This window comes from Platalea leucorodia (assembly GCF_965183815.1).
Source record: "Platalea leucorodia genome assembly, chromosome: 19".
Taxonomy (NCBI): Eukaryota; Metazoa; Chordata; class Aves; order Pelecaniformes; family Threskiornithidae; genus Platalea; species Platalea leucorodia.
In genome coordinates this window covers 844,945-871,191 of record NC_138841.1, presented here as the reverse complement: position 1 = coordinate 871,191, position 26,247 = coordinate 844,945, and the positions used below count along the sequence as shown (strand labels likewise).

At 52.4% G+C, this 26,247-nt stretch overlaps 1 protein-coding gene across 6 annotated transcripts; it reads right to left on the bottom strand.

The window, feature by feature from the left end:
- Positions 1-3: 3 nt before the first annotated feature.
- Positions 4-24,728, bottom strand: LEMD2 (LEM domain nuclear envelope protein 2). 6 transcript variants are annotated; one of them, XR_014230192.1, is made up of 12 exons: positions 23,025-24,728; positions 21,648-21,688; positions 20,858-20,933; positions 19,521-19,597; positions 18,791-18,870; positions 16,320-16,465; positions 15,167-15,268; positions 14,973-15,075; positions 13,556-13,785; positions 10,311-10,424; positions 9,458-9,672; positions 4-86 (listed from the first exon to the last, which is right to left on the bottom strand). XR_014230192.1 is itself a non-coding variant. In XM_082330280.1 (9 exons), exons 1-9 carry the CDS (start codon positions 24,640-24,642, stop codon positions 13,635-13,637), a joined length of 2,394 nt encoding a protein of 797 aa, XP_082186406.1. In that variant the 5' UTR covers positions 24,643-24,728; the 3' UTR covers positions 10,461-13,634. The 6 variants fall into 6 exon arrangements, 2 of the variants coding, with proteins under 2 accessions (XP_082186406.1, XP_082186407.1); XR_014230193.1 differs by lacking the exon at positions 4-86 and adding an exon at positions 7,779-9,302; XR_014230194.1 differs by lacking the exon at positions 4-86 and adding an exon at positions 7,779-9,286.
- Positions 24,729-26,247: the final 1,519 nt, after the last annotated feature.

Sequence of the window (26,247 nt, the reverse complement as noted above, 5' to 3'; positions counted from 1 at the left end):
CAGCAGCGCAGGGGGATCGGAAGCAGGCTTTGGGACATGCTGCGCTGGGCCAGCTGACACCCGCTCTGGGTTTTCACCGATGGTGTCTGCAAAACAGAAGGTATGGGGGAGCGTGAGAAACAGGGACGAGCCACCGCAAAGCCGCCATCGGTGCCGGCATCCCGGCGGGGCCGGGAGCTCAGCCTGGCCTCGCGTGCCCCCGTGCCGCCCGCCGGCAGCCTGCGCCGCAGCCGGGGCCGGGCACCGAGGGCGCAGCCGGGCGGGATGAGATCTTTAGGTGCCCAGGGACTGGCAGGGAGCCCCAGCCTGAAACACAGAGTCCAGAAAAGACCCAATTTAGACTTGTTGGGGGCAATAGAAACAGAGGGGAATGATCGAGAAGAGCTATCAAGTTAATGCGGTGGCCTCGTCAAACCAGCTGGATCAGGGCGTTCCTTGGACCGGTAATGCCAGGTTATTAATACGCCGTATTAATGACACCCCTTGCTGTGAAACAGCCTCAGTTTGCCTTACGAGACAGTGTTAATGATGGTCTTAATCTTTCCAAGCTAGGACATTCCTTGCAAAGGAGGTTTATTAATAAAGCCTCTGCAAGCTCACCTCCCTGGGCAGTCCCTTGCCTCTTAACACTGCTGATGGGGTCACCAACATCTTCTGCACCTTCTGAAGAAACCTCAGCTCGGAACATTCCCTGTCATTTAACACCAGAGCATTCGCAGGAGTGTTTCTTCCCCTGTGCTAACACGAGGACGTGTCAAAGCAGCACAGAGTCGGTTCGCACCCCAGCACCAGCTCCCCGCGCTCTCCAGCCCTGCCCTCTGCCGCAGCCCGGGGCAGCACCCAGCAGCAGATCTGGTCCTGATTCTAGCCCCCGAGAGAAATTCCTCCTTGGTTTTGACAGCAACGAGTCCTGGCTCTCAAACAGTAAGGCAGGAAAAGCACGGGCAGGGATCACATCTGTGCTGTGCTGCCCTGCTTTCTGGAAGCACCCAGCAACACCCACCCCTTCACTCCAGTCTTTGCAAGAAGCCCATGGCTGGCGCTTGCTCTGGTGGGCATCGGGCAGGGGAACCCCATAGCCACTGAGGAAGGCAAAAAGACAGCTGAGCTGCTATTCACACCGGAGAAGCAGTCTGGCTTCATAGCATCGAGGCAGAAAATCGGAGGAAGGCACTCCAGAACACAAACTGAAAAGGCCAGGAAAAAACAAATCATCCTTTTGAGGACTGGTCCGTGTTCCCGCAGCCCTCAAAAAGGGGCGTGCAGAGCCCCGGTTCGCCTGCCCCTGTCAGCACAGGTGACTTTGTCCTTGTTCCTCCAACTTCAGCCAAACGTGGGGAGTTCCGCATCCGATTTTTACCCAGTGCAGTAGATAATCATGTCTATGGAAGGTCCTTCTCTCTACCAAAGCCTCCGGGATGCGTTGGTGGGTGCAAGCGACACCGCTTCGGCCAGCCCCAAGCCTTGCTGGGACCAGGGCAGCACCATCACCCGCGCCCTGCCCGGGAGGCTCCGAATGGCCGAGGGATGGTGGTACCGCCTGCGCACACCGGGAATAACCCTGGAGCTTCCCATGGCGGGCAGCCGGCGGCCAGGCTGCTCCTGGCTCCCTGCAGGGAGGGCAGGCTCGGCCTTTCCTCGGCGCCAGCACTCGCGGCCCGAGCTGGGAGCTTTAACCACTGAAACGCAGCACGTTCCTCCTCCTGCAGCCAAGAGGCAAAGCGCTGCTGCTGCAGCTCCCCTCCGCGCTCCTCCTGCTGCAATTAAACCACCGAACAGACAGGCCCTCGGCGCAGGGGCCTGCTTTGTTTTTTGCCTGGAGGAGTGGGCTGAAGTGGGCTGAAGGCAGAGACGGGAGAAGGAACACTCCTCCCTCCCAAACACACGGAGCAGCTCCTTTACCTTCCCCCAAGGTGGGATTTTTCCCCCCGTTTCTCTGTTCCTTCGTCAGCGCACGCTTTGGAGGGGGATTTCTACTCTGCAATTACAGCCTGTACCAGCGCGGAGGGAACAAAGCCATGAGAGCTTTTCAGCCGGGGAAGAAAGCAGCTCCTCAGAGCCTTTCTAGACGTTAATAAAAGCATTTAGCGTTTTGTTAAGTTGCGGCAACTTTTAAAGAGGATTTCTCCCTTGAAAGCTGTAGGTTTCTTGTGGGCTTTTTTCCCCCCTCCTCCCCTCCTTGAAAAAAAAGGAGAAAAGCCAAAAGCAAGCGGATTTGTCATAACGCTCTTTGGAGCAGAGAGCGCAACATGCCTTCAATCCGGTATTTATTGCTTCAGAGACGGTCCAAGGCTGAAACTCGGCTGACACAACACACAATTCTGGCAACCTTGACATTGTGAAGAGCTGGGGGAAAAAAACCCCACAATTCGATAAGGCTTTTATTGTTTTCTCTTAAGCAAAACTTGGAGCGATATTTGCAGTAAGAGAAAGGGGCTTTTTCATTTAGTTTTTGTTCTGAAGCAGCTCGTCCATTCGGAGCAGATAAATGTTACCGCAAACACTTACTGAGCTGCTCTGAGCTCCTCTGAAACAAGATACTCCTGAAATAAATCACTTCTGCCGGCTCAAGTTATCACGAATGCCAAAAGATATTCACGTCGCTAAAAATACATGGAATTACAGATAAATCTGTATCCTCAAAAACAAAACCAGGAACCTTGAATATTTTTCCTCTAGCTAAATAAAAAAAAAAAGCATCCCAGGCACTGCAGATGAAGATGAGTCAGAAAATACTGGGGAAGGGAAATAATTCTCCGTATAGAGAACTCCCCTCGCCAGAAAGAAACCGCGAGATACTCGAAAGCCCCCGCGAACAGGCACCGCCCCGGCGCTGCTCCCCGCTGCGTGCGGGCGCGCCGGCGGCCCTCGGCGCGTGGCAGCGTCGCTGGCCTGCGGCGGGCTCGCGCTGCGAGGGCCACCCGCGTGCGCCGAGGACCGGCCAGGCTGATCGGCACCGCCGGACCACGGCGCTGCCGGCAGCACGAGCCCAGGCTTCTGGGGGCACCGCTACCCCCGCCCTGCTCTCACTTAGGGCTAAATGTCAGAAGCGCCTGAGCTAAACAGGTTATTTATTCCCAACTGTAAACGCCGCCAAAATAAATCAAGCCGACTAAATTCTCTAATCTTTAATTTGTGCCTACTCCATCCCATCCCAAGCAGAAACGTTGTGGCTCCGAGTCTGGGGGCAAAACGCAGACAGGCTGGCCCTAGCAGAAAGCCCATGCCTTGTAAGCAGAAATATTCTGGAATATTAAAAAGCAAAATCACTTTGAAAACAAGTGCTCTGTCAGCACGGGACCACGTCCCTAGTGTTACATATTGCGGTCAGCACCTTCACCTCTGGGGGACCCGGCTCCCCGGAGCATCCCAAACCCTGCTGCGAAGTCGGGTTTCAAGCGCTGTAGGGTGCTGCTAATTTTTTTTTTGCTTTATCAAAAGGCAAGAAAATAATGTAGCTGTTAATTTGAAGAGATCCGCATGGCCGTAGCTCTTGGTAGCGGAGCTGACCTGGATTCAAAGCCAGCTCCTGCACTGAGCACCAGCCAGGCCCGAGGGCAAGGCGCGGGCAAAGCCCGGTTGCCCTATTTCCCTTCGGTCTTTGGCCTCGTGCCTCCAGGCTCCGCAACTCCTTGGCCATACGGAAAATCCTGCCGGTTCCAGCTCAGCACCCATCCCCGCAGGGCTCGAAGCAGACTCAGGCTGTTTGCTGGGGCAGGCAAGCGGCTGCAGCCCTCAATGAGCCTTCAAATCTGCCTTTCCTGCTCTTCCCTTGACTATAGCCAAAGTCAGAAATAGGTGCAGGGCAGCACCATGCCGGGAGCGAAAAGCTCAGCTCTTGGCAAGAAACCCAGCTCTAACCATCCTGCCATAAATCCTTACGTGCAGAAACCCGCAGCTCTTGTATCTTTCGTTTGCTTTCCTGAAAGAAAATGATGTTCATAAAGCTGATGACTGGTCCCCACGTCCCTCGCGAAGGCGATGCAAAGATTCAGTTGGCTGCGCTGAAGGATTTATTTGGCTGCTTTGCGGGAAGCAGCAGGATCGGTGGGGAGGGATGGGAGTGGCGTTACCTGGGGCTGGCAGGCGGCCGACAGCCCCCGCCCGGCCCCGGGGCTGGCACGGGCATCGGGGGACGGTGCGGGGCGGCAGCGGGGCTGGCGAGGGCTGGGCTTCCCGGCGGGACACGGGAACCTGCCCTTGGACCGCGGTAGGGAGCGCAGGGCTGCCAGCAGTGCCATGGGATGGGGGGACACAGTGCCACCACGTCCCGCAGGAAAGGGGACAGGTCTCCTCGCCCCCCTGCCTGATTTCTGCCTTTCACACCACCAAACACCATCTGCCCATTTGCTGAGCATCCCTGCACTTTCTGGTGATGCCACAAGCGCGATGGAGAACCGCAAGCCACCAGGCTCATTTTTTGCAGACCCCGGGTTGCTCCAGAGGTTTGCACCTCCGGGTGCCGGCTCCCCCTCGCTCCCGTCCCTTCCCGCAAGCCACGGCTGTGCTCGGAGCCTGCCTAATAATACCCCACTCGCTCTCCAAAATCATCGTGCCCTGGAGGGCGGCCGGTGCTGATGCAGAAGCCTCCCTGGACCTCACCTGCTGGGCGTGCGTGGCCGGTCTGGGCTCGGCGGCAAGCGTGGGCTCGGGGTGCTGCCTGGGCTGGGTTTCTCGCTGCTTCTCGGTGCGGCTCGAGTACGAGAAATGAGGGAGCGGGGGGAGCCCGTGGACATTTGGGCCATCACCTGACTGCCATCGCTGGTGCTGACAAGCGCCTGGAATGCCCAGCTGACAGCTGAGCTTTAAAGGGGGGAGAGACACCCTTGGGTGTTAAAGGAAAACAAAGCCGCGTGTGTGAGAGGGTTAAGGGGAGAAGGGGCCGGCCGTGAGCGAGGCTTTCCAGAAAGCGTGCCCACGCTCCGGCTCCCTTGTGCAATCGTCTCTCCAGGAAAACAAGTGTTGCTTTTTTCCGGTCTGTTTTCCACCGTCCCACCTGCACAAGCCCCACCGGTGTTCACCACCTCCCCGCGGGAGCGGGCTGGGAGCCCGGCTGCTCCCTGGCAGGGAGAGGGCAGGGGGCCGGCGGTGGGAGCGGGACGGGCGCCAGCTTCACGGAGCTCCCAGCAAAGAAACCCACCGGCTCTTTGCTCCTCGCGTGGGGAAACCACGCCGGGGCGATGCAGGGGAGGACGGGGCAGAGGGGCTGCGATCGCGGGAGGGAGGTGGCGAGAGGAGCCGGGGTGCTGCGGGACAGACCCAACCGCTGCGCTAAAGGGGTTTGGCAAAGAAAAGCTGTTTATGGCAAGGAGGGCAAGGCATGGGGCGAGACCAGGGTTTGCCCGAAGCTGTGCGGCAGGGGAGTGGAACAGGGAGCGGAGCCCGCAGCCGCCCAGCCCCAACCCTGCCAACAGCCTCGTGCGGGGAAAAACGACACCCGGCGCTTTGGGACCGGTGGGGGAATGGAAAAGTCCCAGGGAGCGTCCTGCCAGGGCCGAATTCTCCTCCAGTGACTCAAGGACAGCGTGTGCCCCCGGCCCCCTCCGAACACCCACTGCCCGGTGTCCTCCCCAGCATGTGCCCAGGGCAGGCGTGCTCTGGACATGCCGTGCCAGCCCATGCCAGCCCCATGCATCCCAAGAAGACAGGACCCACGTATTATTTAGGAGATCACACCGCACACGCTGTCCGAGCATCCCGCAGGAGAAGCAGGGGGTGGTGCCCGCTCTCATCCCCCAGTCCCGGACCAGACCAGAGCCCAACAGTAACTTGAGGACGTTAACAAACGGGTGCCCACGACGGGGCCCCGCAGGCTGCGACGGGGAAGGCGCTGGGAGGGCTCTGCAGCCAAACGGCGGGAGGTTGAGAAGAAAATCTCCTGTTGAGATAACGATTGATGGATGTGGTAATTCTTGCTAACTGGTGGGGAGAAAACAGGCTCACGAAGACCGGAGGGATCGAACTGACGGTCGGGGACAGAGGCAGAGATTAAAGAGAAGATTGAAACACAGACCCTGATACCCAAGCCCTGACTTCACTCTGCTTTATGCTGGTATTTTAGCTCAGGAAAGTGCTTTGCTTTTTTTTTTTTTTTAAAGCTTGGTTTCTGAAGGAAAATAGCTGACCTGGGCGCTCTGCAAGGCCGGCCGCGGGGCATCCCCTGCCAACAACTTCACAGAATCCCAGAATCCCAGGTGGGAAGGCACCTCAAGGATCATCTGGTCCAACCTTTCCAGCACAATCTAGACGAGATGGCCCAGCACCCTGTCCAGCTGAGTCTTAAACGTGTTCAGTGTAGCGGAGCCAACCCCTTCCCTGGGGAGATTATTCCAGTGGTTGGCTGTTCTCATTGTGAAAAATTTACCTCTCGTGTCCCATCAGAATCTCCCTGGGAGTAACTTGTACCCATTACCCCTTGTCCTCACCGCGGGACTCCTTGTAAAAAGGGAGTCTCCATCTTCTTTGTAGCTCCCCTTTCTTCTGCATCCATCGGCCAATCTCAGCAAAACGCAATGGAGGCATCAAAAATTGAGGGTGTAGGCTCCCCTAAGGCACCTCTCCACTTCCAGCGATGGGGTGAAACGTCCCCCGACCACAGTTTGGCTCTGCTCGGCATCACCTGCACTGCGACAGCACCGGAGCAGCCGGAGGCCAAGGGAAAGGAGAGGTCGGGAATAAAACAGACGGGGCTGGGGGAGGCTGAGCGACCGTTCCAGCCAGGGCACCTCGCTCAGCCGTGGGGAGCAGGCTCCCGTCTTCCCCTTCCCCGCTGCGTCCCCCTCACCACAACATCAGCCCCGATCGCATCCCTCGGCTGAACGGCTGAGCTATAGGTGATCCTTAAGCGTCGCTGCCGTGGGGCTGCGGAGAACTCACGCTCGATAACATAACCCCAGTGAGCGACGGAGGGTTTGGGTGGGTTTAGGTGCCATTAAAGGGCGCAGCGATGCGAAGAAGGGCCAGCCCGGACCTGGGGCTGCGGTCGCAGCTGGGGATGCTGGTACAGACCTGGAGCCAGCTGCTGCCTTCTCCATCCCACCCGGGCTATGGTCCCTGCTGGGCTCACCTAGACAGGGCTCAGCACCAAAAGCCCTGGCTCTCCTGAGACAGGGGGGACAGCCCAGAGCTCTCCCAGGGCTGAAGCACCTCTCGCCCTCCAGGAAGCCAGGGGGGATCGCTGCAGGCACCAGCTGGCTCCCCTGTGTGTCTGGAAAGGGCTCAGCACCGCAGGACGGGGTGCCCGTGGGCCATGGCTCAGCATCACGGGCCAGCCCAGCAGCAGGGACATGCTGGTTCCCAGCATCTGCTTCTCCCATCCCCCGGCTTGGGCTGGTCTTGGCATCTCCTCCTCCTTTTCCAGGACAGAGGGGCAGGGCAGGTCTCCAAGCCCGCTCCCCCTCGCCGTGCCCGCCACGAGGGTGGCACGGGCAAGCAGCGAGTCCTGGCATCCCTTATTCTCACCTTCACGCACTACAGCACATCGCTGCAAAAGCCCCCGAAAAGAGAAGCCAAGCCAGCGTGCAACCCCCAAACACGTCAGGCTTTAAACTGAATCATCACTGAGCTGGTAGGAGGGGGCTGGGACCGTGCTGGGGGGGCCCTGGGGCTCAGGCAGAGGCAGAACCGAGCACCCAGGTTTGCCCTGTGGCCCCAGGGAGCCCCGCACGGGTGTCCGGCTGCTGCAGCACGCCACCAACACGCACCTTTCTCCTTTGCAGAAGCCCGTCCTGCTGGATATCACATGTATTTTTAAAGCAGGTGTTAATTGAAGCAATCTCATTTTTATGTCAGGCGTATTGCCGGGCCGGGAGACGCGTCCTTTGCAGTTATCGCTCCATTAAAACAAGTGCACGGAGGATGCCCGAGCCGGAGCCCGTCAGCAGCGGCGGGGTCCCCGCGCAGGCAGCAGGGCGGATTGCCGCTGCCGAACGGCTGCAGAGCCGCAGAGGCAATTACTCAGCCTCTTGTAAAAAGCAGAGCACTCTAAGGGGAGAGCAACTCTGTCTCATATTAAAACTATGCTAATTAGGAACTAATTATGGGCACAAAGATATTATTACCCTTGGCTAGCCTGCAAGCTGCAGCCTCAGTCCCGACTCCAAGCCTCTCCAAGCGCGGCACAGGCTCGGGGCAGGGTGGGCACGCTCCCATTAATAACAGCGGGGGCCAAGGCTGGAGCGAGCCAGGGCTGCCTGGTCCCCAGCTCGCGGGTGACCCCAGCACCACCGAGCCCCATCCTGACACGACCTGTGCGCGGCCCTTCTCATGTTAAAGGACCACATTTATAGCTGCAGGAGAGCTGCAGTGAAACCGCGTGACTGAGGCTGCCTTGGACATGAAAGAAAAAGCAACTAAAGACCAACACAAACCGCTGAGGACACGCAGGGAGCCGGCGGCAGCTCTGTTGTGCTGAGCCCATCCTTTCCCTTCCTGCACAGGCGCCAACAGCACAGGTTTTTTGCTTTGTATCTCAAAAGACTTCGGACCATCCTCGGTATGTGCTGCTGTTCTGTTCTCTCTCTCTCCGGACAGGCAGCGGTGCCAGACGGGAGCTGCGGCTGTGGCACGGTGACGCCAGGACAGCGGGGGCCCCGGGCCAGGCAGCCAGGCTGGGTCCCTCCCTTGCCCTGCGCCAGCCCCGGGATGGAAACGCCCTTCGTGCTGCTGGCGGGCGCTGGAGCCTCACCCGCTGGCTGGCAAAGAGACGTAACCCCTTGTCGAGGTGTCCCTGCTGCTGGCGGCACCTTTGGGACCCCGCTGGGAGCAAAGCAGGAGCTGCCCTCCTGGAGGGAGCACAGGGAACCCCCCGGCCCCGTTTCTGGGCTGGTTTATGTGGAGGTGCCTCAGCTGCACCCCACGAGCCCAGCCCTGCTCCCGGCCAGCAGCTCCTCGCCACCCCAGGGTGTTTTCCTCAGCTGTTGCTGTTTGGATGCTGGGAGCTGTTTTGGAGCAGCGATGTAAACACTGAACCTGGCGCTACTGCAGGTCGCCGCGAAGCGAGACCGGGCAGGCGTTCTCCTCGGTCAGAGGGGAGGTCAGCAGAGGCGCCGGTGTCCTCCTGCCACCCAGGAGCGCGTCCCCGGGGAGCCGCGGCTCTGCCAGGACCCAGGGAAGGGGCAGCACGGGGGGCTCCCGCGGCGCAGAGCCCACGCTCTGCCCCTGGGCGAGATGAGCTCGAAGCCAAGCGAGGTTTCATCAACCCACGGGGGGTCTCCTTGTCTTGGAGCGCCATTCAAAGACACCCGTGGGCTTTGCATCAGACCTCACCAGCCTTACCGAAGTGTTCCTACGAAAATAACGTGCTACTGTGAGGTTAGCGCAGAGTCCGGCCCCGCGCTGGCTTCTGCTCTGCGGCTGCTGGCAGCCCCCGAGGGGCGCGGGGGCAGGACTCGCGCCTGGCGCTCCGCCGTAGCGAGGGGCCGTTCGTTAACTGCACAAACCCCTTTGCAACACCTACCTGGAGGCCGTTCTTTAAAGGTCGAATGGAGTCACGGTGAAATCCCGGGGGAGGCGTTGGGGAGCGATTGCTTCGGACAGGGGCCGTGCCCGAGGGAGGCACCTGCGGGCAGGACGCGCTGGCCGTGCTGCTTCTTCTCCGATTCACGCTGATCTTTCCAGGAGAACTGGCAGAGCGCCCTGCCTCTGCGCCCCATAAATAAGGCACAGCATCAGCTGTCATGTCAGCAGGAGACAAAACATTTAATGTGAAAAGCTTTAAATGGAAGCAGGAAATGAAAAGATAAAGGGCAAATTTTATTTTAGATTCCTTGTTGGTACATATTTTCCTTCCTGACAGTAAGGGGATGTGATGGCTTTATCAGCCCACCGTTGGAGCATTTATTTATAGAAACTTAATACTTTGCACGAAAGTGGGAGGGGGACGTTAGCAACTCTGGTTGAGCGAATGCAAGTTGTAAGGAGAGCGGGGCAGGGGATGAACCCAGCCGTTCCCTCTTCTTTGAATGGGCCCGGGGTTCTGGGAAAACTGCTAGCACCACAGAAACGACCAACAGTTTGTACAGAGCAAGCAGGAGCTTGGCAGCGAGCGTGGCATGACACAAGTCTGCTCCGCTCTCAAGATAGCAAATGAAAGAAGGGACACGAGGGGAAGACTATCGCAGAAAACATCATGGCAGCTTCACTGAAAGCAAACATCCTCTGGCACATGTAATTACACCACACTGAAGACTATTTCCTAACCTTGAACATATTTCAGCTGTAGCTTAGCAACCTAGATTGGGTAGAAGCATCTGAGCAGGGATGCGGGTTCAGAGGAGAGCTTTAGCCTTGCTTCCCTTTTGTTCCCATACCTTAGCAACAGCTCAACGCCAGAGAGGAGGTCCCAGCTCCCACCGACTTCCACGGCAGCCGCAGAGCCGACCTCCTTCCGTGCCGGTGGAAATCTCCCTCTTTGTCGCCCAGACCTACATGATGAGGTTCATTAAGCATTTCTCTAACCAAACACGAGTGAGTCAACCGTGTCCACAGCAGTTACACAACGGTGATTCACGGACTACTCCTGCCTTTGGGAGAAGACTTTGAAGAGGCCGAAACTTGCGGCAGCACGTCCTGAGTCACTGACACTCAGGTGAGAGAGGCATTGAAAACACTCAAGGAAAAGGACCCTGAAGATGACTCAGACTGGCCATCAAGATGTGCTTGTGTGTCTTCCACTCACCAGGCAACCTGGGAAACCTTGGGGATCTGGTAAATAGTCCAAGACTTGACTTTTTGCCTTTTTCCTTGACACAAATATCCCCCCTCTTACAGTGCTTTGTAATAGCCTCACTTAAAGCGTATCAACCCTTGGGACACAAGGAGGGAAGCGATGTGTCCAGTGACAAGCAACAGCCTGGCAGCAAGGGCAGGAAGGGACACCCATCCCAGCCCGGCACTGCACCCAGCACCCTCATCACTCCCCAGCCTTCCTGTGCCATCCCCCGGCACGTCACACCGCGGCCCGAGCGAACCGCGAGCCGCGGCCCGAGGATGCCACCACACCCAGCACCAGCAGCTGGGACCAGAGTCAAGACTTTCTGCAGCGGCCGTTGCCTTCGGACACCCAGCGTGCGAGGGATCTGCCTTTCGGAGCACAAGTGCAAAACACGCGGAGCCTGAGGCACCCTCGCTCCGCTCCCAGACTTATTGCACCATCCCGTTCCCTGCTTTAAATAACCGCTTTACCACGGGCCGCAGGAATACTGATCAGCCTGCTAAGCTAATATTTACAGCTTCACAACCCTCCAAGCTGTCAATCTCTTCGAAATGCAGCTAAACAAGCTAACTGCTTTTCATACACACCTCTGCTTAATGCCAACTATTCCCAAAACAGAGATTTAATTTGCAACCAAACACTTGAGACTGCCGGCTATTGCGCCGCGATCACTGAGTGTCACAAGGATCCATGTTGTCTCGTTAGGCTGTCATGCAATCCCCGTGCCATCTTCAGTCTTATTCTTAGAAACCGTGAGCTCCCCGGAGCAGGATATATTTGATCTGCCTGAGCAAAAGCACTTGGAACAATCTGTGACTCCTCAATAAAAATAAAGGTAACACATTATTTGTAATAAATTTATTTTATATATTGATTTACAGAGCTAAATTGAACATATAATAAACAGCACCAAGCCAGTGAAATTTATTCTACAAAACCAAGTTTAATACAAAAAGATAACTGCAATGCCTGACTCTTCGCTTCTGGATTTGGACGGTTAAAAAAAGCTAACCCAAACCCCATAAATATTTTAAAAAGGCTTAAGAACATAGGCACCGGTGTTTGTAAAAATTTCTACGGCAGCAGTGATGATCTTGTTACAACACTTTAGAAGAATCAAAGCTGCCTTCCCTTTATCCCCTACTTTATTAACAGTGGAAGAAGCCGGTCACTGTCTTGAAGACAGCTGTTGAGTCCCCCCGTCTGTTCAAACACCCTACCTTGGCAACCAAAAAGAAAATATGGGGTAAGAGTCAACTCCACGCAGGATATTTCCCATTTAATGGGAAAGACCTCCCCGTGTTTTGTTCCTGGAGAAATCTGCTCTCTCCACTCACTGTGGTCGATGACCACGAGCAGGAGGCACGTAGGGAGTCCCTGCAGGCCTTCTGCAGCAGCCTCGGGGCTGCCAAAGCCCCGCCAGAGCCAGCAGCGGGGTGGAGAAGCGCAGACTTCATACCGGGAGGTGAGCAGGGACTGGCACAAGGAACCCACCGGGTGCGCGGCACCGCCAGCCTGCAAAGCGGGGAGCAGGGCTTCGAGGGCCGGCCTCAGCCAGCCCAGAGCCTGCCGAGGAAGCTCGCCGAGCATCCAGCGCCAGCGATGAATGCAAGCATTCACGCTGTACCCGTGATGCTACGGAGGACAACATCCACTGGTTGCACGGGTTCAAATCAACGCTGGCTTCTCTCTGCAGGCTTTGCTAGCTTATGCCAGAAATGAATTTGGTCCCTGCTGCCTTAGTGGTGAGCTGGACAGCTGTTTCACAATTTTGGGAAGAGCAGATTAGCAGTATCTCTGCCTAGCCTAAACTGCCACACACTGGTGCTATTTTCTTTGAAACAAACACTCATTTGCTGGACATAAAAAGAAACGTAAGTAACCAAATGATTATAGATACAAAATACCATGCCTGCAGCACGAACAGAGGATTGATCGCTGCTCCTGGTACCTGTTGTGAGGCTGCAGGAGCATCGACTCGGCAATCCCTGCACTGGCACCCCACGCACGGTACGCCTCTGCTCTGACACACAGCACACACATTGCAGCTGCCCAGGATAAACACGCACATTCAGCCCTAATAGCCTTTCCGAAGCTGCTCTTTAATAGCCCACGAAGCAGTCCCTTTGGCTGTAGCCACAAGAAAGCGCTTTTGGACGCTTCCTATATCCTTTATTTTCCACCCAAATTCCCCCCACCCCCCAGAAACCATAAAGCACACAGACTGCAGACGTAAAAAGTATAGCAGGGTTACAACCACTCCTCCACCCCACCCAACCCAGCCCAAACCACCAAGGCACGTCAGACTGCCCTCCCTCTAGGACTACCTTCACCTGACTTTTCCCCCTCTCCCCCATTTTTAACGGGTGAAGCTGACACAAACATTTTCCTCGTTAGGAAGCACCAAGTGCTTTCATCACTGCCTTTGTACTGATAAAAACAAATTTTAACAAAATGCATCTTAACTGCCACCCTAATGTTTCCATGGGAAATGTTAATCTTCTTTGAACACATTCCCTGATGGACGTTACCACCAGTCGGCCTTTGCAGAATTGAGGTCAAATTTTAAACACTTAACCTTTGTCTGAGAGATCCTAAGTCCCTCGATATTACGTATGCATTTTTTTTTCTTTTTAAAAAGTTGTTCTAGGTTTGCTTGCCTACGGAAGCCAGATATCTGCTGGAAGGCTAACTTTGGTGCAATTCTAGCTTCCCACCAGCTCAAGCGCATCTTCTTTTCAAGCCAACATTATTGCCCTGAATTTTTGTGTGTGAAGATTTTCAGAAAGAAGAGCAAACAGATACGTGCAATCCCCAACCCTAGGAGATTAAGACCGTGACCTGCTCTTTCCCACCACCAGAGAAGGGACTGTCCCCTTGCAGAGGTCCTTATCAACAGTTGCTCAACTTCTGCTCCTCTTCAGTGCTCTGAGTCCGAGACATAAGAAGGCTGAGTCCATCTCCACACAAGCATGTCTTCCCCTGCTACTCTGTGCGACTCTGTCTGAATCCGTGACTCATTTGAAGCCAGAAAGTCCACAGCTCTCTCCCAGACCCGCTTCATTTTTTTTCTGCAAGAAACAGCCACAAAAAGAAAATAAATTAGAATCATATCCTCATTGCGCCTTCCTGCTTGCAGCAATCGTGGCTGCTGATCAAGCTACTGCTAGCTGCCTCCTGTTCCCTGTGCAGACAGTACAGGAGATTAAACCAGAATTCTGGTTTAGAAGCGACTTCAGGCCAGGACATGAAACACAGGTCCTGCCTGGGGCGGGAAGACAAGACCCTCTGTCAGTACCAGTAACTGATGACTGCTCTGGATTCCAAGCTCAACGCATATTGTGAAGGGACTCGATTAGCAAATTGCCCTCACCCTTCCTGCATGCAGAGAGATCTCGGACCAGGGAGGACGAGCTGAAGCTCACCTGTTTTGAACCAGAGCCTAGTGATTCTGGGCACCACACACACAGAGACTGGTTCAAAACAGCTGAAATAACTCCTTTTACCTACTGTTGGTATCATGACTGATAAACGGTGAGCGTGTTTAAGACTTTGCAGCACACGCAGCTTTCTGTGCTGTCAGGAGAACAAAGTAGCTCCATTTAACCAAAACACAAGAAACATTCCTGCAGAGATGGAGCAAGTGGCACATAAACCACCGAGAACCAGGCTGCAGCCCTCGGCCCCACCACCCATGGAGGAACTATCTCAACCACAGTTCCTTTTTGAATAAGCATCAAGACCAGCCATCTCACTAGATCTCCCTTTCAAAGCTGCCCAACTCAAACTGGTAACTTTCCAGGCAGCAACATACACAACCACTTCAGAAGAGACCAATACCCTATTCAACTCGTGGGAAGGTTTGTTCTGAAAAGCACAGCAGCTGTCTGGAGAATAAGGTACGACGGCTGAGAAAGAGGATAGCATCCCACACAGATTAGATGAAGGAGAGAAAATCAGATGCTCCATGTCCAAGCAAAACAAAATCCAATTACTGTTTGATAGAACAATGACAATACACCTGTGTGACCGCAGAAAATATCAGCTCCAGGACTGTCACATTAATCTGCAGCAGGTTAAGACATAGCCTGAATTATGTCAAAATCCTTTATAAACTGAAAGGCCAGACAGACTCTTCTTGCAGTCCAGCTTCCCATCAATTGTCTGCTCATGCTCCATTGCCCCGCAACTGCGGTTTTTAGCCGAGCTGAATAACACCATGCTGACAGCCCTCCTTAATGAGTAAGATTCAGCTCACCTGCTTTGCGGAGGGATGAGGCTGTCCCGAACGTGGAAAATGCCGACATAGGGGTAACGTTCCAAATTCCGTTCCCATTCCTTATAGTGGTCCTGGACGACAGCTGGAGGGCGGGAGGATAAAACAGTGAGAGACCTCAACATTGCAGAGAGAACAACAGGGCTACTTGCATTTACACAGCTACTGGATTCTACCTATGATCTTCTTCACCATTTCATACATGGCTTGTTCCTCTTCCTCCATCTTCCGCCAGCGATACCTAAGGAAGATCAGGATCCCCCAAAGAGTTATCAGACCTAGAAGAATAAAAACAAACAGAATTCAATAACTGACAGACGTGTCCTTGCTGGATGCTAGCAGTTTTATTTCTGACACTGACTCTCCCCAGAGGCAGCTTTTATTCCCTGCTACCCCAGGCTGCTTGGCACTGAATCCAAGCAATTCATTTTGTTCACCAGTGCAGCTGCGCCCCACAAAAGCCTTGGTACTGACAAGACCTGCAGCAGAAGAGCACGCATGCATGTGGGAAGGGGTGGTCGGAAGGCCTCATCACGGAGTTCTTTTTCCCCCACACCAGAAACCTCAGCACAACCACAGGGCTTCAATTCTCCAAGTCCCAGAGCTATCTCTTTGCTAGAGGCCTCCCCCACAATAATCACTTAGGAAGACTGTCAAGCTCCACTGCTCTGAAGATAGCTGCTTGATAAGGAAATAAAGCCTGGGGCTCCAGCGCCAGCCCGAAATTCAGGAGATCTATATTGAAGGTTTAGCACTGACAAATGCCCCCGTTATGACATGAGCTAACTTTAGTATCTCGGTCTCTACAATAAACATAACTACCCCCTTTCACCCCCACCTTGTCTGGCTAGATTATAAACTCTTCTAGTCAACACTCATCTCTCGTTATCACCTCGCTCAGTAAGACCTCTGTCTCAGCTGGGGCATGACAGACTATTCCAATAAAACCTCTAACACTGAAATGCTACAAGTCATTATTAAAGAGGCTGGAAGAGTTTGCAGCTTAGTGCAAGAAAAGAAAGAAAAACCGAATCTTTTAGGTAGGTTAACATAGTTATTTTGCAGACCGCAGTAATGAGTACTTGAGGAATACCCAGATAGCTAATCAGCTTGCTGATTTAAAGTAAGTGTTAGGCACTCACAGCACAAGAGCAGGTCTACAGGTCTCCCTCTGCTGCCAGAACAAAGGTTAATTAGAAATTAACTCATCAGCAGATTTATTTCACCTCTGTTAGTAATTTCATACAGCTGGCAGAACATGTGTGCGTGCAGAGGTTCATCTCTACAGCTAGCAAGGGGAGAAGCTGATTACGAACACCGACGACTTACTCCAGAAAAACAGGAAAAGGTTCATAATGGCAGTGACCACTGCCCGACGGAAACGGCAGCCGAGCCCCATCTGAGGATGGGCCGATTCGAGACAGAACACTTCCTCCACTTTGGTAACTGGTTCCGAAAGGTCTCTGCCTTTCAACCTGATGGGAAGAGGCAGAAAATCTTCACAGAAGAAAGCAGACACTCCAACTGCAGTCTTTAATCAAGACAGGGAGAACAAACAGACTGCAGATGCAGTAACTCGTTCTGTACACCACACAGAAAATACAACAACATCCTTGCAGCTTGTCTTTCCAGAACATTTTGGGACTGGCTGCTTAGCAAGGAATGGATATGGCTTTAGAAAAGGCAGCAGGGCTGGAACTCCCACTGGTAAACCAAAGTCTCCCTCTGCAGACGCTCTGACAGCACCTCTCAGCGTGCAGAAGATTAAACTTTAAATTGGATTCCCACCTCCCAGCACAGAGAAATGGAAATGTTTACTGAGTCACTCATCAGCAATTGCAGAGAGAGCAGCTGAGGGAGACTGCGAATGTCCATGGAGGTTGTGCTGTTTTCCTCAGTACAGATGAGCATAAACAGTTTAGCTAGAAAAGTGACAACGCATCAACTGTATCTGCAGCGAGAAACAGACACACCCTCGGAAAGCATTCACGGCAAAATCGATAACACGTCCTCCTGCAAAATCACTTCTACACACCTGCTGTGCTATCCGATACGCTTTTAACTCACTTCTTTATATACAGATCTACACTGATGCGGTTTCCTTATTAGATACTCGTAGCCAACAGGCATCAAGTAATCCAAGTGAGAACGATCAGATTCAGAGGAATTGGACTAAAGGGGATTTTATTTTTTAAGCTACTAATTCATTCTAGGTTTGCAATGAATAACCTATTAGACAAAGACATTCTCTCAATTTACTAGTGCACAGCTCACAAACTGCTGACAGCTTGTATTTGGTTACTGCATTCTACAGTAGCTGGAGACACACAGTTGTTTCCCACCCCCTTGTCTTATTTACAATCCAAATTCCATGAAAATATTTAAAATATGCAGCAGAATCACCCAGTGCAGAGCTCATTTTCAGTTCTGCCTCTCAGACTAGCACCTAGAAAAATAATCTCACGTAGTGTTTGCTAAAAATGCCACCCGCAGGTTTTTAAGCATGCTGAACACTCATTCTGCACGCTATGCAGAGTTCGTGAAAGTGGATCCATTCGGCAAACAGCCGGCAGAGTTGCTAATTATGAAAATAAAAAAATGGGAGTATATTGTATCACACAGCTCCTGACATGAGCAGTGCTCCTGTATAAAAATATGAATTTGAAAACTCTGGATCCCAGCCCACCGACGAATCCAAACCTGCCACTAAGGAAACTGTGTCCTGTCCTGGGAATTTGCCACACACCAATAATCAAAGCAGTAGATACTGTCTGATCCCTAGATCACAGCAGCAGCTGCAGAAATGTTTTAGAGAAAATCGAGCAGTGGGAATTCATACAAGCTATGCCCACCAGCTCCAGCGTTACTACTGTTACAATTCATTTAATCAGAGATACATTTAGCAATGTTAAAATGCAAACAAATGTTAGACTTCAGAGTTAACACAGACTGGAGGCAGCCCACACTTCCCAGAGGAAGATAATAATGTCTGCGGACTCTGGATACAGTCTTTCGTTAGGTTATGGCCTGAACGATGTATTTTTTTACCTGAAAAAAACCTAGTATTTCTGCTATTTCTCATGCACTGAAGAGACTGCTAGCCGAGAAACCCAAGAGCAAAAAGCCCCATCGATGACCGACCAACACCCTACATAGTCAGACCATCCATTTTAACACGTATTGGGTGTTCTGCCAAAAAGGCAACTGACACTGAAGAAAAGATCCCATTCAACAATCCATTTTCCTCTCTTCCTCATCGGGACTTGCTCAAAGGATCCCAAAGCATGGGTGATGTTACCTACTGTCCAATAAACCTCTTGGTCAAAGGATGCAGCTCCACACAATACTGAAGCTCTGTCTACAGTAACTGCACTGAAGAAAAGGTATCTTGGGAAAAGTGAGCATATGGGCGAGTCTAACGAGAACAGTAGTCGCAGGACCGTGGGCAGGACACCAGGACCACCACTCCTAAACCTTGCAGGAAGCACAACATAACTGGATAGCCATAAGCAGCCCTGACCTCAGATTTACGCCTCATCTGCATTTGTGAACACAATGTCCCCCAGCGCAAAGGCTGGAGAAACAGGCCTCCAAGGAATGAGCTCAGTTGCCAATTTTTGCTGCAGGGCTGTACTTTTCATTTGGAAGCTTGCCTAGCAAGCACTGACAAAGCCAATTCCAGATTATCTTATGAAATCTAACAAGGCATGGGAGCTTTTGGGGCCCACCACAGAGGATGTCAAATTACGTATCAGCCAACATCGAGAAACAGAACTTTGACACAGTGGGCTTCCACTTACCATATTCCTAAATCCTTGTTAGTGTTTAGTATCCAGTGCAAGGCAGCTTCAAACTTCTGTGGGGAACTACCGGTTATATTCTGTTCAAAAGAATCCATAAGAAGATTAGTCCTCCATTCATTTAAAATACTGAATAACATTATTTCATTACAGTAGGGGGAGAATTCATTCTATACGGTCTGTCCCTAGGTTAATTCTAATCATAATTCTGCAAACTGGAGGAAGGAGAACTAAATCTGAAGGTCTGCCTGGACTAAAGTCTTCTGACTATGGTAGATGATGTATGAAGCGCTCTGTAAAATAACACTATCCCAGACTGTTAAGACTAACCACTAAATACAACATAATCTTACTGACAGTTTACCATGAAAGAAATGGAATGCTAGATCAAAGCAGTCTGTCTTCTGACACTTTGGGGTATAGAAAAATCCTTCTTCTGCCCAGCCCTCAACCCAGGGAAATTTCTGGTTTCAGAAGACTGATGACTATGGTGAAACAACAAACCATTAAGTTAGATTTACAGGGGCTGAATCAGAGATGTAGGAGAAGATTACTTTCAAAAGAACTGCTGAGAACAGGACTGGCCAAAGGGGAAGCTAGAGATATGGGAAAGAATCAAAACAGGATAAGGAAGTAAAACAGATGGTGAATTGCTTTAGTATCTATTATTTATTGCCTTATAAGAGACTAAGCACTATGTTATAACAATAGCTGTTCACAGCCTACTCACCACCACGTGATCCTTTGCTTCACTAACCCAAATGCATTTGCTTTTCAGATTCTCAGGGTTTCCACATTCAAAATTACCTGGTAAAAAAAAGTCAAATAGAAATAATGGTTCGAAAAAAAAGCCCTCAAACAGTTCAGAAATACACTGAACTGTCTGGAAGTGCTATCCTTTAAAATCGGCTATAGCTCTGGGCAAAATGATTGCAAGGTAAGATTTATACTGTAGGCAGATAAGATTATGACTATTAATAAAACGTTCAGCCACTGCATATAGGTTGGATAAGGGCAATCAAACCTCATGCTTCGGCGTGTGAGCTACTCAACACAGAATGAGGGGAAAAAAATACCGTTTCTCCCCCTTGCAGAGTACATAACCACCTCTCTGACATAATGCCCTGCAGAGGGGCTCATTCCATCAGGTATCAAAGACTGCAGTGTTGGAGTTAATGATTAGCATTCAAAATGCTCCTAAGGAGCCTAAATCGCAGCTCTGCCTTTTACCCAGGCAGAGAAATCCTGGCGAGGAACTAAATCTTCTAAATCTTCCTTCACAAAGTTGACTAAACTGTGCTGAGAGACTACGTAAAACTAGTGGAAATCCTGCAGGGGCCAAAGTCTGATTTGAAAAGATTTAGAAATTCTGTGAAGCTTAAGTAACGGCTTCAGCCTTGTTGAGGTCTGAGATCTAGAAAATAGAATTTGAGCACTTTTACTGATTAACACCGTTATACATCTTGCTGAACAAGCTTCTACTCATCCACTGAATTTCTAGCAGCCTTCTCCATCACAAAATACTAGTCATGGACCAGATTTGCTCATACATAGCAGAGACTGGTTGAACTGCTGTGCTCGGTTAGCTCCTCAGCTAAGAGAGCCCGTCCTACTCTGCACTAAGAAAAAAATAGAGGCACTCACATAATCAGCTGCCACATTTCAGCAGAGAGCTGGCAATTTCTTAAGTCACATTAACTTTATTTGTAAGAACACATCAGCTTATACTTACTGGCTCTGAGTGTCTTGAAGACAATTTCAAGATGCTGGTAGAAAAGAACCATAAAACTGAATATTTCTACCTCAAATTCCCAATATATCAAGTGCAAATAAGGACCACTCCATAAGAGCACAGTGATATGAGTGCATTAGCTAAGCACTATTCAGAATAAAAATAAACACATCTTTTTCTATTTTTCTATTACCTGACTTTCTCAGAGTTCTTCAAGTGGAACTGACTGTTCCATAAACCCCTCTCTTCAAACTGAGGTTAAAAATGTCCAGACAGCTGGGAGAGGCAGTTTGCTGAATGCTCATAAGTGTTTTATAATGACAATTGGAACTTACCAGCTTGTATGGACAAGTAGTTATACAGCTCGTGCAGTATGTTCATTATTATGTCCTTCTGTTTAGCTTGACAGAACTGAAAGTCAGAAACAGGTAACAAACATGACCAGACCGGCAGCAACAGGACAGTGGTCAGATTAGCTAAAAATACCAAACCAAAATACCAGCAGTGGCGTTTGGCTCAGTCATGCACCACTAGCTCAAATTAAACACACCTGCAGCAAAGATCTGCAGTTTCTGCATCAAAAGCGAGCTAGCGCATCCTCCAAAAGGGCCACCGACTCCCCCAGCCCATAGCCCAGACGGCACCACCAGACATCCCACCCGACCAACCACAGATGGATTCTTTGCCTCCAGAACATCACAGGAGACCAACCGTAACTCTGAATCCAATACGAAATTTTCCTCTCTCCTAATAATACGTTATGATAAAAGAAACAGGGCTGTACAAACACTTTATGATGGAGTTCAGGGAATTAGTTGGATTAAATCTTGCATTGCTGAAGCTGAACAGAGCTTTACTGCAAACCAATATCGCTCCTGTTACAACTATTAAAGAAATTGATTCACATAATTAGGAATTTAATTTTTTATCTTTTGGAGTCTCATATACAGTTCTAATTTAATCTGGCCCATTAATTCCAACTCATCAACTCACAATTTTTCTGTAAAATGACAGAAATAATAATTTTACAGTGATACTGATATTGGTGGAAGTTACCTAGAATAATTACTCTTCTGTGAGAATCCCCTATCCACAATACTTGAAGATAAATAAATATATGCTTACATCATCTGTTCTTTTGTCACAATCCACAGGCAAGAGATTAACTATGAGAGAGAAGGGGAGGGCGAGTTAGCTGGCTGCAAAACAAGAGCTTTGATCAAGAAAGTAATTATCTTTTTAAAAGAAGGCTCTACTTTAAAGCCTGATTCTGCTACTCTTAATCTCACTCTACGCAGTACCTTGCTATGCAAATAGCGCATTCGAAGTGCTGCTTTGGTAGGCAGCACTGAAAGCAAAACAAAACGGGTGCAAATGATGAACCCTGTTCAGCTGGAAAGTAAAAACCGGGGTCTGAATGTTTTAACAGCTCCTGTTTAAGTAGATGTTTCACGCTCCTTTATTACCCACTGCTTTGCACCGATCTTTTACAATCTAGTAATGCCATTCGCTGCACACCATGGTCACCTGAAATATCACGGTGATAACAGGGATTTAAATCAAGCCTCCTCAAGGCAAAAGCAGAGGATTTATTTTAGTTGGCGCTGTTAGCTCTGCAGATTATGGCCTCTGGTTTAACAGCTCCCTCCCACCCCGACAACCGGATACACACCGGCCACCAGTCCACCATGCAGTACTTTCTAGCAATCTCAACTACCTGAGAATTTAAAGAATTTGCAGCTGTGCTGCAAGATTTCTCACTTCAAAATACCACTGGTTTTGAAATATCTAACAAAGCTGAAAAGGGTGCATCAGAAATGCAATGACATTGGACAGTTTTATTCTGAGTTTGAGAAACAGCTTTCCCAGCCCATGCAAAGTGCGCAAACACCTACAGGCCCAGCGTGCCAAGTTTCAGGACGCACACCTCCCCAACCACACCCCAAACCCCTTCTTCTTTCAGTTCAAAGCCATGAAAGGGCAATATTTCCATCTGCTCTAGCTGGGGAACTCTGCTTTAAAAACTGGGTGACGGGGAAGCCCCTTTGCATTTCTCATCGAAGCTCTGCCACGTTTGAAGTGCTGAAGTAGCAGTTCAACCGCTGTACTTCTCACGTGGCCAGGATCAAGGCCACGAAGGGCCGTGCTTTGCAGAGGCTAACATTAAAACACACGATGGGCAATTACACAGACGTTATGTTACACAATGGACAATCATAAAATACATCCTTGGCCTAGCAGGAATGTCACTCCCCATAAAACCCATGGTTTTGAAGAACTGAAGGCCAAGCTCATTTGAAAAAAAAACACACACTTGACTTACTTTCCGTGACTAACAAGGTTTCCCATGGGCAAGGGGAGATGGAAATGGGGACAGATGCAGAGATGTCAGGTTACAGCAATGAGAATGATAAACGTGATGGCGATGGAAGTAATAAAGGGAAAGCAGTAAAGAAAGGTGAAGAATGAAGTTTAAAAACAGGATTAAACCAGTGCACGTACAGTTGTCCTCTCTCCTGTCAAGCCAGCCTGACCCAACCATCTTCACGATGAGGATGCCCAGAAAAATCATCAGCAGCACAAAGCTGGCGAGGCAAAGGAACTGGGAGAGGTAGTATTCGAGGCCTTTGCCTTTTCCTTCTGTCTGCTGCTTGGGCGCTGACCGCAACAAGTGAGTGCGGGAGGTTATTCCCTGTCCTGCTCCCGACGCTTCCCACCGGCTCCCCGAGGCCAGCCCTGCATCGCTCGTAGCCCTCCACGGGAACCGCCGGATCAACCCCCCTCCTCGGCTGCCGGGCTGCAGCTCCCTGTCTGCCTCCTTCCGAACACTGGAAGCCAAGTCCTCTTTCCCTCTCCCAAACTGGTGACTCAACCCCCCAGGTCCCATGGAGGTGCCCCAGTGGGTGCTGGGTGTCACCTCGCTTTCCCGCCTCCACGAGCTGTTGGAGAAAAGCCCCTTCCTTTCCCCTGCTGTCTCCCACGGAGCTCGGGAGCTCTGCCCCCCAGTTCCTCCTCCCGACGTGCCCCAAAGGCTCCTGTACTTCAGACCCCCGCTCTCATCGCCAGAAAGGGGTTTGGAGCTGAGCCCCCCACTCCTGCCTATGGAGGTACCCCAGGAGGACGTGGAGCTCAGCCCCCCAGCCCCATCCAGGGATGTCCCCGACGCAGCCCCGATGCCGAGCCCCCCACTCCTCTCTGCAGACGTGCTCCACTGGGATGTGGAGTTCGACCCCCGAAACCTGTCCAGGGACGGCCTCAACCCAGTGCCGAGCTCCCCACTTCTCTCTGTTGACGTGCCCCACTGCAACGAGGCGCCTGAGCCCCGAAACCCATCCAGGGATGGCTCTGACCCAGCGCTGAGCTCCTCACTTCTCTCCGTAAATGTGCTCCAATGGGACGCGGAGCTTGGCCCCCGAAACCCATCCAGGGACGCCCCCAGCCCAGTGCCAAGCCCCCTGCTTCTCTCTGCCGACGTGTCCCACTGGGACGCGGGGCTCAGCGCCCCAGACCTACCCAGGGACGGCTCTGAGCCAGCCCCAAGCCCCCCACTCCTCTCCGTGGATGCGTCCCACCGCGGGGGGGAGCTCAGCCCCCCGAGCCCGCCCAGGGACGCCCCCAGCCCGGCCCCAAATCCCCCACTTCTCTGTATAGAGGTGTCCCACTGCGCCGAGGGGCTCAGCCCCCCAAAGCTGTCCCGGGACAGGCCTCCCTCGGCCCTGCCGCCGAGACCTCCGCCCCGGCCCGGGGGGGACCCCCGGGAGTCCCCCCAGGACAGCCCGCCACCCTCCCCAGACGTCCCCCAGCGGGACGCGGGCAGTTGCCCCCCTTCATCCTCTTCCTCCTCCTCCTCCTCCTCCTCCTCCTCACTGTCGCAGGCGGCCCCGACGGAGGGGTTGAAGCCGGAGCGCTGCCGCGAGGGCGAGGCCTGCTGCGGCCTGGTGGGGGTGCGGGCCGGGCTCGGTGGAGCGCCGCGGCCCCTGCGCCTGGCCGCCGCCACCTCGGCCCGCAGGCAGCCCAGCTTCTTGACGTAGACCTTGCGGGTGGTGGCGGTGATGGGCCCCGGCCGGTAGCCGAGCGCTACCAGCTCCTTCCGGAGCTCCGCGTCTGTCAGCTCCGCCATGGCCGCGGCGCGGACACCAGGCCCCACCGGAAGCGCCCTGCGAGCAGGGAAGCGCGGGCGCCATCTTGGGAGGGGCCCGCCGCACCCACTCGGGCGGCCATCTTGGGAAGGGCAAACGCGGGGCGGATGCGGCCGCCATCTTGAGAAGGGAGGCGGAGCGTGGGCGCCATATTGAGAAGGTCGAGGGAAAGCGCTGCTTCCCGCCTACCGCCCCCGCTGTCTTGTGAAGGCAGGGTTATAGAGTCATAGAATCATGGAATCATAAATCGTTAAGGTTGGGAAGGACCTGAGACCATCGAGTCCAACCTGACATCGAGTCCAACCAGGGGCCCTGGTTCCACCATGTCGGGGAGGTCAGGGGCCCTCCCAGAGCGGGAATGGCGCCGGGCGGGAGCTGTTGCTCGTCTCAGGAGAGGGAAAAGGGGGAGAAGTGGAGAAAGCGAAGGGCAAAAGCAGCTTCAGCACCTGGGGCCGGCCAGTGTCACCACCCCAGCGCTCTGGGGGACCCTGCTCAGCAGCAAGCAGGGGGGTTGAGCACCTCTCACCTCCGGCCAAGCCACACCGATGTTTTGACACTTTTAGGGACATTTATAAGGAGAAAGAAGTGTCTTTCCCAGCCACCTGCCACCCCCCTACACGTTCTGCTCATCCCTCTCATAGCTGCCAAGTTACAGTCGTGTAACTGGCACCCGTCAAGCGGGCTGGAGCTTTGCCACCGCTTTCGGCAGGACCGGGGTCTGGGGCCTTGGGATATTTGCCGGGGAAGGAGGTTCCTTGCATACTTTGCAGCCTAAAAACCCAAAACCAAGCACTGACTTGAAAATTTATTTTGGCAAGGCAGTGATGTACAGTAATTGCTTTTTCTTGCTGCTGCCTATAAAGAAAGTAATGAAAATGACTGAAATACTGTGGCGTAATACCAGAATTTAATTAAAGATAATGAAAAAGTAGTGATGAATGCGTGCGGGCTGTCTGCGCATCGCCGTTTTTATGATCGACGCACGATACCGGAGTGGCGGAACCGCGGCGGTCCCGCAGGAGCGGGCCCTGCACACAGCAGGAGCTGGGGGCTCCGGGACCCCCGCCGCTTGCTGGGGATGCTAAACTGTGCCTTCATGGCATCAAAACTTCCTTAGGGATACCCCTCCACCCACGCTCACTTTGCTGCCGTGCCCTTTTTGTTTAGGGCATCCGGCAAAGCTCGCCTCCCGCTTCCCGATTTATGCAAGAACAGCAACGAGATGCTGAGATTTGTTAATCTGGTTAGCAACAAGAGATATACACTTAGTAGGGGCCAGGGAGCCCATTAAAAGAGCATACTCAGTTCCGATGAGAAGTGTGAACGTGCTAAGCCGAGCCTCCCCTGCTCACTAACTGGAAAGCACAACTGACAGCTAATAATTTGGAGCGGTGTCTAATGTAAACACAGAATTAGAACATGCTCTCAGTACACAGCTTTTGTAAGCTCACAGCTTTCCGTTTGGAGAAGCTCTGCCTAGACATGCAGATGCATGCTGGCATCTAAGCCTGAGCTGATGCAAGCTCATAAATTAAGTGAACTCCTCTTGCTTTGGAGAAAAAACACAATAGCAACAAAAAAACCCC